The sequence below is a fragment of the Artibeus jamaicensis genome, unplaced genomic scaffold (genome assembly GCF_021234435.1).
Source record: "Artibeus jamaicensis isolate MK-2021 breed Jamaican fruit bat unplaced genomic scaffold, CSHL_Jam_final contig_466, whole genome shotgun sequence".
NCBI lineage: Eukaryota > Metazoa > Chordata > Mammalia > Chiroptera > Phyllostomidae > Artibeus > Artibeus jamaicensis.
The window spans coordinates 16218995-16233539 of NW_026521844.1; the positions used below are offsets into that span (position 1 = coordinate 16218995).

Below are 14545 nucleotides of genomic sequence, written 5' to 3' on the forward strand. Positions count from 1 at the left end.
AGGAATTTGAATTTTACATTAAGGAGTTTGAATTGTTTCCAAATTCTGTATGAAATCTTTGAATATGGGGATGAAGTAATCAAAAGGATATCTGAGTATGATGAATCTAGCTGTGGTATCCAATGTTATAACACTGGGGGCAGGGAGCGTGTACAGGAAGGAGGAGAGGATTCAAATAGCACAGTTAAGGTATATTCAGAAGTGCATTAGTGAGGTGGCAGTGAGCATGGAAAGAAACAGAGGGAGGGAAAATGTGAAGGGAAAAAAGAACAGGATTTGGTATTAAGTTCTCTGTGTGTAGCGGGGCCATGTGAGTTAGAGAGCAGCAGTATCATTAATAGAGATGAGGGAACTGAGTGGGATTTGGATTTGATGAATTAAAAGACATTTGGACTTTGTGCCAGTGGAATGTCCAAGGAGAGATATTCAGCAGACAGCTGGAAATACAAGAAGGCAGGAAGAATTTTATTTCAGAATTGGGGCTTTTTTCAGATGGTGATACATGTGTCTGGCTATTTTGAAAACCCCAAAGAAAAACTTGCTTTACACAATTCTTACAGCCCTGACCTGTGACTCAAAACAAAATGGTGAGTGTTATGGTAACCTGCAATGATTGGCAGACTTTGCAGTAGAAGCACACACACACACATGTGATGTGGAGAGTCTATAAATGTGCATGAGGTCATGAAGGAAGGCAGAAAGCTAGGTTCTAACCATGCAAGTTCTTGAAGACATAGGTCAACCAGGGAAACAAGAAGTCCAGTTCAAGGAGTTTGGCAGAATTCAGGTGCAGTGGACAAGTTTGGAGTTTTGGAGGCAGAGATCTGGCCAAAAGACCAGCCATTTGCAGTAGAGCCCTCAGACTCAAAGGACTAATATTATTTGCCTACTGCCTAGTTTTAAAGAGTGGTGCTGGCCACACACTGGAAGATGTTATGAAGGAATCCATCTCTTAGATTTTTCTTCTTTGGGCTGAATCAACCTCATTTCATTCTTCTCACAGGTCATACTTTCCATCTAATTATTTCTTATTCCTCTCTGAACTTTCTCCAATTTTCCTTTTAAAATATTGAGACCAAACCTTCAAAACACAGTTAACAACTGGCTTAGTTCTGAGCACAGGAAATGATTCTTTTTCTAAAATGTCACACCCCAGGGAACATTTCTTTGCAGGTTTTTCCACCTGTTTTTTATGCAACCATTTAGTGCTCCTCTTATCTAGATATCATGCTAATTGTAGACAAAATGTAATTATAATGAAATATATCTTTTTCAATAATTTTTTGTTTTTACTTCAAAGGTTCAGAGTTGGAAAGGGTATTGGCTCAAATCAGTAGATTACAAAATACTGCCATATTGCCACTCTGATTCTTGTCCCATAATACAGCTCATGTCATGAAATACGTGAGGCAGTATCTTCACGCTTTCACCTTAATTTGTATTTTGCCCTGCTCATTTTAACAGATTAAATACTGGATTAGCTAAAATGTGAGAATAGGGAAAAATGAAATGTGCTTAGACAGGAGTCAAAACTGCAAGCAGGGGAGGACGCGCCAAGAAGCCGAGAGATGGCTGAGACATCTCCGAAAGTAATTTTCCATGTGGACTGAAGGGCGATCTTGTAAGGCACAGCCCCAGGTTACACCGCTGGGCTCCAATTTCGCGGGATTTACAAGCCATTACTGGAGAGAGTCGATGGCTTTCCTGGCACTGGAGGAAGAGGAAGAAGTGTTCACGGGAGAATAAAAACTTTCAGTTTAGAGTAACAAAAACAGAGCCTTTGTTTTGCTGGGTGAAGAAACGTGACCCCTGCGTTTAACAGGGGTGGGGGTAGGAGATCCATTTCAATGCCAGAGTCTGGCTAGGTGCCACTCAACCTACGTTGGTGAGGATTTTCAGCCACTTCTCACAGGGTAGTATCCAAGCCCAGAGAAGGGAAACGTCTCACCCTTGGAGGCTAATGGAAAGAACTCGGCTGGGGCTGGGGCAGCAGAGGTAAGCGAGGGGGAGCGCCGCCCGCCCGCCCGCAGACGCCCGCGGCTCCTCCCCGCTCTCCCAGGCCCACTCCCAAACTGAAGTACATGCTTCCCGCTACCAGCCAGATCCCTGCGTGAGCCTCTACACGTAGCCGCAGACAGTTCCCTAAAAAGGCCGGCGTTGAGCAAACAAACCCAGACGTGGGGCAGAGAAGCCGAGCGGAGGCGACCGCAAGGCCGCACGCAGCGGCGCGCCGGGTCAGCTGCGGCCAATAGTCGGGGCGCGGCGCGGCCCGCCCGCCCTGTCACCTCCCACTCGGGGAGCCTATAATTCGCTCGCTGTGCCCAGTGCACCTCCGCGACGGCCTGATTCAGGGTGCGGGATAGCTGCGCGCACTTCGCTCGCCCGCTTGCTCCGGCCGCAGTCCCCGTCTGGGGCGGAACCGGGGGGCTCTGCGGGTTCTCGCGAGAAGTTCTCAGCTGCTGGGTCTGCGGGTGACCTAACCCGTGCGGGCCCTCCCTGGGCCGAAGATGGGGGTGTGCGTAGTGAAACCTCAGTTCCTATGGCTGGTCCTGGTCATCCAGCTCTGGAAACCCTGCTTAGGTACAGACTTGGAGAAGCCCTCCAGCATCCCCACAGGTGAGCACTCCCTCGACCCGCCCCCTTCCCGTGAGGCTCGTCCTAGGGGGCAGTTTGTTCATCTTTCAGCACTGGGCGCGGGGCTTGCCAGGGAGTAGGTCGGGAGCTCGTCCCTCCCCGGCATCGCAGAGGTGCGTGCAGACTTGAGGATTCCCAAGCCCGCTGATGATGAGAGTGGGGTGGACTGCCCCTCCGCCCCAGGACCACAGTGCTAGTCCCCACGGGAGTGGGAGCGTCGGTCCTCCGGGGCTCCGGAGTTCTCTGTAACCTGACAGCGCAAGAGTTTTCCTACTGTACAAGTCTGGGTTCCCGTTTGGTTTTGCAGGACACTGGGTACCAACACCTTTCCTGCAACTCTCCTTTCTCCTCCTTGAGTTAGCGTGATTTATCCGTGTTGGACAAGGCAGTGCTCCTTCTGTGACCTAAACACGGGGCTCAGTGTACTTTCTGATTGATGGTGACACATTCCTTCCAAGCGCCCCAGGAAGCCGCCGGTAACACCTAACTCTTGCCAAAAACAACGCTCAAGACCTTGGTTGTTTTCAGTAAGGCTGCCTAGTTACCCAATACCTTTAGGCAGCAGCTTTCCTCCTTAGGGATTTAGAGGGGAAGCTGTGGACACACAGATTCTTCCCCTAGCCACTCTTTTCCTAAACCTGGTGCCGGTTCTTGTTTTCAGAAGCTGGGACTGCAGTTAATAGTCTGGTCAAGTTCATGTAAAACAAACTTTTTACATTTAGCCAAAGACAGTCTCACCACACGTTTGCCTAAACACATTTTGCTGCCATTTGCCACATATGAGGTGTCCTTGGAGTTTTCCATTTTTGTGTTTTAACTGTGTGAATTACCTGAAATTATGTCTTGCATATAAATGCCCTACTATACTTCTTTTTAAAAAAAAATTAGGATCATTTGGCGTTTTTTTTGTAAGTACATAGGGCACTTTTCTGCTTGAATTGTGCTTAACACAAAGACACACATTTCTATTTCAAGCTTACACTCTGAAGTTGACCTTTTGGTGTAGAGCTTAGCTAAAACATGTAGCAGTAGTTTTGTCTACGTCTTCAAGTGTTTCAGAAAACCTCAGTGGCTAAGCTGCCCATCTCTCTACATTCCTACTTTGTTGGCTTGAGAAACCAGCATTCAGATGGATTTCTCCCAGTTAACACGATGCTTTTTCTTTCAGATATATGTGATAGTTTCAAATGAATTTCTTTTTAAAAAATATTTATTCATTTTAGGGAGAGAGAAAGAAACACTGATTTGTTGTTCCAATTGTTTATGCATTCGTTGGTTGCTTCTTGTATGTGCTCTCACTCACTGTGGATGGACCTTGCAGCCTTGGAGTGCTGGGAGCATCCTCTAACCAACTGAGCTACCTGATCAGGGCTGACATAGATTTCTAAATCCTCTGTGGTTCTTTTAAATGTGAACTGATTTTTTCCATAACTTTAAACTTTTCTTTTAGTGTAATAGCTAGAACACAGCCAAGTAAATAAATGTCTTCCACAAACTTGGAAATGGAGACATTAAAAACAATTCACTAGAAAAATGACTTTCTTTTCTAAACACCCAAGGAATCTTAGTGGGAAATAAAATAACCTCTAATGGCTTTGCACTTTTAGAGGAACTTCTTCAGCCTTTGTCTATTTTATTTCATTTAATCACCAACACCCTTTTTATAGGAGGCATTTATTCCTTGCTGCCTTTAACTTTACAGTCCAAATCATCTTTCCCTCCCCTCTTTGGCTTTTGAGTTTCATGGAGCTGGACGATAAAGTTTTAATGGACTGTAGTAACATCAGAAAAGGGAATTTCAGATGTGAATGATTTCCTTAGAAAATGACTACATAAAGCCTACTGGTGAAATCTGAGGACTAGTTGGTTTTGGTGGGTAGACCTGGGGAAATCAGTTATTACCAAAATGCAGGAAAAATATTAATTTGTAATAGGTAGAGCCAGCAGTAGCCAGTTTGATCATGAATTTTTGTGTAGGTAGATGTGATAAGCTAATATATATAGATGGAACACTGCTTGATAACATGGCTAGAATCCTGGACTATATTCATTCTCCCTAACATATTTCAAGTGAAACGTACTAAATTGGAAATTTTTATTTATGTATTGGGTTGGCCAAAAAGTCTAGTAGTGCTAGACTCTAGTAGTGCTTACTTGTCTTTAACTTCATTCAAAACAGTTTTGTTAGATCATATTGTGACAGTTGTCACATTGGCGTGCATTTAAAAAAGACTTAATCAAAATTGGTGAATTTTTGTGCAGCCATTTTAATATTGAAGGTGGAAGAAGATATGCAATATTTTTGGCATGTCATGCTTTATTATTCCAAGAAAGGTAAAAACACAACTGAAACACACACAAAAAAGATTTTCCCAGTGTATGGAGAAGGTATTGTGACTGATCAAATATATCAAAAGTGGTTTTCAGAGTTTCTTGGTACTATTGACATTTTGGCCAAATAATTCTTTGTTGTCAGGCTGTCTTATGCATTTGAAGTGCTTAGCAGCACCTCTGGCCTCAACCGACTAAAATTCCAGGAGCACCCTCCTCCAGGCATGAGAACGAAAACTGTCTCAAAATGAAAATTGGCCCAGTGTGTCCTGAGGGGTTGAAAATGACTGGAGGGGACAAATCTCTGTGTATTTAAAGCAATGTAGCTTTTAGTGTTACTGGAATGATAATAGCAACTCTTTTTCAAAAGCAAATATTTATAGTGATTTTCTGTTTTTCCACTATAGTGGGGAATGTACTAATTGAATTACAATAATCAGAATTTGGAATATAGTTCTTTCCTAGCTTTGGTGCTGTGTATTGACCAGAGTTGAGAATATTGCTTCTGTTATATTCACTGAGCATTCTGCTGCATGCTGTTTTTATTTCTTTTTGGTTGCCACTTTGTTGTTCTTAGCATGGAAAATAATCTAAAAAAATAATAATTTTTCTCAAAATTATTTACAGGAATTTTACCATAAAATTATATCCCCATGGGGGCTTTCATGGCAACACCCTCCTAAATGAGTGTCAAAAAAATCAGGTTCATACCTTGGTTTATCTTTCCTGTACTTTTCTACCCTTCAGATGAGAGGAGAAGAGTGGCTATATTCCTGTCAAGCATTTGCAACCAGGTCTCCAGACTAGAATCAACATTTTTGTGTGTTTTCTAAGGCACCTTGACTATTTCATAATATAAATTGGGCAGAAACCAAGTTCTGGGCAAAAATGGAGGAAATGGTTTCAGATGTTTCTGTCAAGACCAGTATTTTTCAACCATGTTCATTTACAAACTCTTTAATTTACTCTGGCCCATTCAAGGAGGAAAGGAGAGGTTTATCCCTATATGCTGATGTAAACCGGCAATTTATGGGGTGGAGAGAAAGAGCAAGGTCCTGGAGAAACCTCTGGAAGGAAGAGAGAGTCTGTTCTCTGTGCAGTTTCTTGGTTTTGGGCTCCAGTCACACACATCTTATTATCCTTAAACAGATTGTGCCTTTTATTTCACAGTATAAACACGGATGTATGAAACAGCTCTGGACAGTGTTAGGATAGGAAATGAAAATTAAATTGAGATACCCTTTTCTAGCCATCGTACTGGCTGAAGCATTTAAAATGAACTCTGATTACACTAAGTGTTGTAAGGATGAGAACTTTCAGACTGTTGATGAGAGAACGACATCTTTGGAGAACAATTTAGTAACGTTTGGTAGCATTAAGAAGCCTCGTATCCTACAATCCTATAGTACAGTCAGCCCTCCTTATCTATGGGCTCTATATCCAAGGGTTCCACGTGCTCAGAATCAACTGACTGTGGACTGAAAACAATATTTTTTCATCAGCAGGTGGGAATCCATGGTTGCAAAGGGCTGACTTCATACATTTTTTTTTGTTTGTTTGTTGCACAAGAAAAGACTGATTTTATTTTCAAATTTTTGGAAATAGTTTGCATACATTGCTGCACACCATTTTATGCAAGGGATTTGAGCATCCGCAGATTGTGGTGTCTGTGAGGGTTCTGGAACTAATTCCCTGCAGATTTGAGGGACAACTGTAGTCTCAAATTTCTTTGTCTGCCTGTTCTTAAAATTCTGTTTAAATTTAGCTTCTAGGAAATTCTTCCTCCTACTATCTTTTGTTTGGCTCTCTTTTGAACTTCGTGAGGCAGTTGGTTTATACAAATCATAACTGCCTTGTATAATAGATGTTTATGTTTAATAAATTATAAATTCTTTGAAGGAAGGACTGAGTCCTATTCATCTTTGTGCTCTTCACAGTACCTTCCCTGTTTTTTGGTCACAAAGAAGAGTCTCAATTTATTTTTCTTAAGTTTTTGACGCACTCAGAGGAACATGAAAAGTGGCATGCAGTCAGTAAGATTGCTAGCTGCTCCTTCTCCCAGGATTTTAATGAAATTCACTGAGCTTTCTCTCTCTATCCTGGGGACCTATACACCACCATGATCCAGCAGTTTACAGTGAGGCATCAGGTAAGGTCTTGTGTCTGAATTGTAGTTGGCAACTCTTCTCCATGGTGCTTTTTACACACATGCACAAACACACTTTGGTTGAAAATACAGAATGCTTCACAAATTTGCATCTTGTCTTTGCACAGGGACCATATTAATCTTCTCTGTGTTGCTCCAATTTTAGTGTATGCACTGCTGGAGCGAGCACTCCATGTTTTATTTTTTGTCGTACCTTTCTTGCTCATTTCTGAGTCACCTTCAGAAATGCATTCCAGTGGTTGGATACCCCGATCCTCTTTTTATACATGGTGAAATGAGATTTGGAGTGCTTATGTGTGCAGAAGATCACATAGCTGCAGAGCTGCTCCAGAGGGGTTTGTGCCCTTTCTTCTAGCCATGCACCCTCTTTCTTGAGCTCTTCATTGTTCTGTTGCACTTTTAGGGCCTGTGGGAAAGCAACAGACTGGTCATTTGAGACCTAAAGAAGCAGAAAGAATGTATTGCTAAAAGAGAAAGCACAGACTTTGTAACTTTATGTAAATAGTCTGGGGTGGGGAGATAGGCACAAACTTTTAGGCAAACTGTGCCCTAGGCCAGGGGTTACAAACTGGGGCTCCCAGGAGAGGAAGGGGGAGAGAGACAGAGAGAGAGAGGGAGAGATATCAACGTGCTCCACTTATTTATGCATTCATTGGTTGATTCTTTAAAAGATTTTATTTACATTTTTTAGAGATAGGAAGGGAGGGAGAAAGAGAGGGAAAGAAACATCCACGTGTGAGAGAAACACTCATCGGCTGCCTCTCACAGGCCACCAGCCAGGGACCAGGCCTGCAACCCAGGCGTGGGCCTTGACAGGGAACTGAACTGGTGTTCCCTCAGTTTGTAGGCTGCACATTCAACCCACAGAGCCACAGCATCCAGGGCCATTGGTTGATTCTTGTATGTGTCCTGACCTGGACTGTACCCACACCTTGGTGTATCTTAATAGTACTCTTAACCAACTAAGCTTTTCAGCTAAGGCAGTTTTTACATTTTTAAATAGTTGGAAAATAGCAGAAGAAAACTAATATACTGTGACATGTGAAAATTATGTGAAATTCAATTTTCAGGGTCCATAAAGTTTTATTGGCTCACAGCCACGTTTGTTCATTTACATATTGGCTGTGGTTGCTTTGGTGATATAATGCAGAGTGGCGTAGTTGTGGGGACTGTGTGACCTTCAGAGTCTAAATTGTTTACTCTCTGGCTCTGTACAGGAAAATTTTGCCAACTCCTGCCATAGGATGTAACATTCCCGCTTCAGCTGTGGCTCATGCACCTCTACTGCTCCTTTGGAAAGAGCCGGACTCTGGACAGTAGCAGCTGGCCCTGGGCATTTGACGTATCTTTTATTAATTGATTTATTTTTTAAAGTGTAAGGTACACAGCCTGATGGTTTGATTTACATACAGTGTGAAACGATTACCACATTAGGTTCAGCTCACGTCTATGTTCTCATATAGATAGGACAAAAGGAAAAGGAAGAAAAGAAAAAAAAGGAAAACGTTTTCTCATTGTGGTGAGAGCTCTTAAGATTAACTCTCAACAGCTTTTCTGTATATCACGCAGCATTGTTAACTGTATTTATTGCTAGTGAAGTTGTACCTTTTGCAGAGGTCTGTTTTTCATTTTAGACCTTTGAATTCCAATATAGAGCTTCTGTGTTACAACATTTCAAACACGGAGCTTACTGCTAACTAGACATGTACTTTGGTGTGAATAATGTAGTTGTGATCAGAAATGAATAAAACACACCAATGGCCATTTGGAAAGGAGATGCATATTTCTCCTTCAGAGCTTGTGTGTGTTCCAGAAATCTGATCTCGGAACTGGGTTATACATTTGTGGCTAGGTTCCTGGGAAGAAATTTTTAGCACATTTATCAATGAGTATTTTTATTCTTCAGTGTTTGCTATAAATTATGCTAAACTGAGAAACTGGTTGCTTTTGAAGTGACAGATTTTTTTCTACTATATTTTACTAGTTTGCATGTGCTGTGTACTTACTGAAGTAATAGAACTAATTTCCAGACCGCTTGAGATTTTAGCCAAGAAATAGTTACCCGAACAGGAGAAATGGTGAGCGGTGGTTACGGTGTTGCCTTCACACCACTTACTAGCTTAAGGCCCGTCTGTTGGCCCTGCCTTTGTGGTTGTTACTGAGGATGGTCTAGTGGTGCAACGCTGATTGCTACCCTCGTAACTGGGTCACAAGAATGCCCCTTCAAATACTATAAACAAATACTGTTTATAATGAAAAAACACGGTGGCATCAAAAAACTTTCAAGGTTCCCCATTCAGGGCAACTTTAAAACAGAAATCAAAGAGCAGAGGTATGTTATTTTTCTACATAGGGGAAAGATTTTCATTACATATTTTCTTTTGTGTGTTAAAGAGGAAAGTTTGTTTTTACATGTAAATCTTAATTTAAAAAATTCAATTCAGGTTGCTACATTTACGTATTTAATTACTAGATTGATTAATAAACATTTTTCAGGCCTTAATTTTATTAGTAGCACACTGTAGCAGTTTGGGGAAAATAACAATCATTTTTTATTCCCATTGAAATATGGATACATTTCCTTAATTTCTTAAAGGAGATGCAATTAAGTGAGAAAAATGCTTGATTTGTTAGGTTAGAAATATACTTTGTTTACTGTTTCTATTTTGCTATAAGAAATTTGCTTTAAAGTTTTGTTTGTATAGGCTTAGAATCAAATGTCTTATTAGGGAGAAAGCTTTATTATTTTATTACTTTTTAAAAAGATTTTACTTATTTTCTGAGAGGGGACAGGAGGGAGAAAGGGAGGGAGAGGAACATGGACGTGTGAAAGAAGCAAAGGTCGGCTGCTCCTTGCGTGGACCCCAGCTGGGGACTGGCCTGCAACCCAGGCACTGGGTCCTGCGAGGAATCACTGGTGACCTTTAGCTTTGCGGGAGGACGCCCAACCAAGCCACAGCAGCCAGGGCTAATTAGGGAGAAAACCTTAAATAGTTAGCAGACAATCTTTGCTTTTATTTCAAGCACAGTCAACAGTGAAATCTTTTCTGTTACTGTTCTTTTTGACCTTTTACTCTTCTGACAAGGAAGTAACCGTTTCTGGGCAAGTTTCTGAGGGACGTGGACACTTTGTCACCACCCAGACAGGCATTGTCTGCTATGTCTGGTTATCTGCTCCCTCTTAGCTGGCCTTATATATATATATATATATATTTTTTTTTTTAACTCAAACTTGATTTTTATTAGAATGTAGTTATTTCTTCACACTAATAAATAAAAAAATCCAAGACCCAGGTTTCTACATATACATAAATGTATATAAAAAGCAATGCAAACAATTATTGGGCTTTGTTTTCTGGACAAGAATGCCAAGTTAGTCTCTCTCCATAAGGAGCGATTACAATTTGAGGACACTTCACATTGGCCTCTCTTGCCAGCACCAAGTCTGCCTCGTCTGAATCTTTCCATTTCATGAGAAACACTAACTGTCCACTGCTGTCTGTGGCACCGGTCGTTCGCTCAGGGTCCAGACCTCTGGCACAGCCTCTGGGTTTATCAGCGGCATCTCTTTTCTTCTCCGATTTGCTATCATCGGATTCACTGTCAGATGAAGACTTTCTTTTCGTACTGTCTTTTTCGTTACCAGGTTTTTGAGAATTAAGAAGTGCTTCAGTTAACTCTGGACAGTCTAAATTTCTTCAGGTTCCCAAGTATTGTCAGCATCTGTGAATCCCTTCCACTTCAGGAAATTCTCCACCTTCCCATTCACTACTCGTCGGTCCAATGCTTTTTCCAGTACAAATTCTTCAGGCTCTGCCTCTTTAACTATTTTACTCTTCCCATTCCGTTTCTTTCCCATTTTTTGCAATGCAGTCTTATTGGAGGCCATTTTTATTGCAGAGCTGAAGAGCTGTTATTCACTGTCTCGTGCTGCTCCGGACCCCAAGTACATGGCGTCTCCCTGGGCTCATATTTACCCCTGTATTTATAATCAAAATTTTCACTAGCAATGAAAAAAAAACCTTATATTTAAATTTCAGCGTAATTTAAAGAACATGCTTATTACTGTAAGCATACCATATAAAACTTTACATTTAAATAAGTGTTTTGGAGGACATAGAGCTAAAATGAACGGCTAAGTGGTCAACAGAGGTTTTTGTAACAAACAAGGTTGAGTTTCCAAAGTGGGCCAAAGTTAAAATTGAATTTCATTTGATTGTTATGTTGATTTTACTATTGCTTTTTTTAGTTTGTATGCATAAGTCATCCTGGCGTTTATTACATTAGTGGCTCATCTGCTCATTTTCTTTAGGGTTACATTCTCGGAATTTTAAAAGGAATTGGACGTATTTTCTAGTTACCTCTATTATGATGTAGAGTTCCTTCCTGAGAGAGACAGAGGGTTTGCTTCTGATGTTAAGTGCTGGTTCTGCCCCTCTGTACTGTGGGCACCATTTGGTAAAGATTCTTAGGGCACCAAGGGACTTTCAAACACATGCAGTTTTACCACTCTCACCCTCAGTCAGTCCCAGACACTCAAGGGCTCCAAGCAGACACTGAATCTCTAAGGAGATCTTGCCACACGGCTTCACCTCTGCAGGCACGGCAGCAAGTGGAAGACGTTGGCGGAGTCCAGGCGGTTTGGGTTTCTAATTCTGGGACACTGTTTAGGAAATGTGCCAGAAGTTATACTTCTTAATTCCAGTGACCCCCAAGCCCCAACACAGAGCCCATGTCCCATCCGCAAGGCGCCAGCTTTGACTGGTCTGTTTTGCAGGTTTGAAGCCAAACTTTCATGGGGCCTTTGGTTGCTAATTACAGGTGCAATACGCTGGGCTAAGAAGGGAGCTGGTTGCTTTTAGGTAATTTAAATGTTTTCTCTAACTGGTTCTTTAAACATGTAATCATTTTCTTCCTGCTTCTAGGAGTGTACTAAATACCAGCAACTGTTTTAGCATCTCAGAAAAAATTCAGCAAATACAGAATTTAAATAATTTCGTAAAAACTAAGAAGGTAGCTAACAGTCTGCAGGCAGGCTAAAATGTCCCAATTCAATCACCTGGGAAGTCTTAAAGAGCTGTTATGCAGAGGGCAACCCTGACCCTTGATGGGATTTTCCAGTCAGCTCACAGGCTCCTTGTCTTCAGAGGCTGCTGGGTCTTTATTGGCTGGCAGTTGGTGCCAGGACTGTGACCAGAGGGCCCTGCTGGTCCAGACCCTCTGAAATTCCTGTCAGCCCTGTCTCGAGAAGGACAATTCTCCTTTTCTTCTTCGTTTCCTTTAAACAGGTTTGGAATTTTTTTAAACAGTGACTTTACTAGGTAACCAAGGGCAAAACAAAAACCCTGCAACTGGAAAACCACCAAAGCAAAGAAAGGAACAGGCTTACAAAGTGGAGACACAGAGTTCTTCCTTTCCTCTGACTTTAGATAGAGACCTGCGTATCTGGCATCCTGGGGAGTTCTAGATTCTGCGTCCTGCTCAGCTTTTCTCCCTCCCTCCTTCCATCCCACTCCTCGCTTCCCACCACTTTCTTTTACACAGACAGCTCTTTCTTCAGGCTTAGTGTCTGGGAAGTCCGTGGGTAGATAGGTGTTAATAGGTTGTGAAAGAATACAGATTTTATATTTGGTCTCTGCTCCCAGTTCTTGTTAATATTTGGTCTAGACACATGGCTCTTAACACCTTTGTAATTTTTTTTAAAAGATTTTATTTATTTTTAGAGAGGGGGAAGAAAGGGGGAAGAAAAAGAGGGAGAGAAACATCAAGGTGCAAGGTGTGTTTCTCACACCCCATGGGTGTGAGAGAAACATCAGTTGATTGCCTCTTGCACACTTCCCACCTGGGGACCAGGTGCACAAATCAGGGATATGCCCTGACCGGGAATCAAATGGGTGACCTTTCACTTTGTGGGTTGATGGTCATCCAACTGATCCCCACTGGTCAGGCTGAGACCCTTGTGATTTCTTGGGTGATAGGAGCATCCTTTGTTCTAATGAGACACCTGTTGATAGGCTCTTGGATGGGGGCTGGTTACTAGCAACATTAGATTCTTAGAACTTTCGGCCCTACCCACCATCTTCTGAAGAGGGAGAGGGGTTAGAAAATAGGTTAATATTTGTTCTGGCCCTCATGATGAAGCCTCTGTGAAAATCTCTGAAGTACGGTGTTTGCTTCTGGGGTGTTGAATACAATTGTAATCAAGGAGCATAGTGCACCCCAACTCAATGGGGTCAAAAGCTCCTGCACTCAGGACTCTTTCAGACCTTCTCTGTGTATCTCTTCATCTAGCTCTTTATTTGTATCTTTTAAAACATCCTATGTAATAAAACAGTTCATAGTGAGTAAACTGTTCCTGCCTTCTGGTGAGCCTCTCCAGCTAATTATTGAACCCGAGGAGGGGGTCTTGAGAACCTCTGATTTGCAACCAAGTCATACGGAAGTTGTGGATAACCGAGGACCTACTACTTGTCATTGGCATCTGAAGTAGGAGCAGTTTTGCGGGCCTGAGACCTTAACCTGTGGGGTCTGCACTAACTCTGGTTGAATTGAATGGAATTGCAGGATACCCAGTTAGGGTGGGAGAATTGGTCAGTGTTGGGGAAAAAGAAACAACCCTGTGTTGTTGTGAGAAGTACTGCGTGTAAGCAGTAGAGGAGAAACCCAACAGTGTTTTCCAAGACGTAGGAGAACCAGATGTTTGTGTACTTTTTGTAGGGACCTGTCAGCATATCCGTAGCCATTAGACAATGTTTTGTTTCGTGGGTGAAAGTTTTTATGTATTTTTGCCTATAAGTCTGTTGGTATTGCTTTAATTCTTGGTTTTGAGCTGTAATTTACATTTGCTTTCATGGATTTTTATTTTTTCATAAATCTACATTTACTTCATTAACTAAACTTTAAAACTTCTCTGGCAGTTCATTTACTCTCTAAAGGTAACAGTGTCCGAACTTCTTAGAAACAAATATATACTAAGAATAATTCCCATTGTGTAATACTCTGAAGTGTAACTATTTCAAAATGTAGTTCAGCAAGTGTTGATTCAATGACTAGTCTGTGTTCTGAATTGCCTTACCTGGAGGAAAAATAGGAAAACAAAAGAAGACAAATAAAAGACACTCCAGGCCCAGTTTCTGCTCCACATGGAAACCCTAAGTAAGATGCTTACAGGGGAAATCACTTGTATGTAAAGCTGAACAAGCCAGAGGGACCCTTGTGGGGAAGCAGCCCGGCACTTGAGGAAGAGCACAGACGTCTGCACATTAGGAGACCTGGGTCTGAGGTCCAGCCCTTCCACTCACCAGCCTTGAGCCAGTTACCACCTCGTCTCTCTGGACTGCTTTGTAGTTGATGATCTGCATAGCTCTGTCATTTGATGTTCCTTGAGTTCTAAGTGTCAGGATGTGTAGCAGA

General features: G+C 42.0%; 1 protein-coding gene, 1 non-coding gene and 1 pseudogene across 3 annotated transcripts in view; 1 reads left to right on the forward strand and 2 right to left on the reverse strand.

The window, feature by feature from the left end:
• The first annotated feature begins 2384 nt into the window (after nucleotides 1-2384).
• PLOD2 (procollagen-lysine,2-oxoglutarate 5-dioxygenase 2) overlaps nucleotides 2385-14545 on the forward strand; it is an 89926-nt gene continuing 77765 nt past the window's right edge. For both annotated transcript variants that reach the window (XM_037142382.2, XM_037142389.2), the window contains exon 1: nucleotides 2385-2616. In XM_037142382.2, coding sequence (XP_036998277.2) covers nucleotides 2508-2616 — 109 coding nt within the window. In that variant the 5' untranslated portion in view covers nucleotides 2385-2507. The remainder of the gene's footprint in view (nucleotides 2617-14545) is intronic.
• On the reverse strand, nucleotides 7195-7301 carry LOC119047093 (U6 spliceosomal RNA). Its single transcript, XR_005082078.2, has one exon. It is a non-coding gene; the product is annotated as a U6 spliceosomal RNA (small nuclear RNA).
• On the reverse strand, nucleotides 10471-11021 carry LOC119047068 (chromobox protein homolog 3-like; annotated as a pseudogene).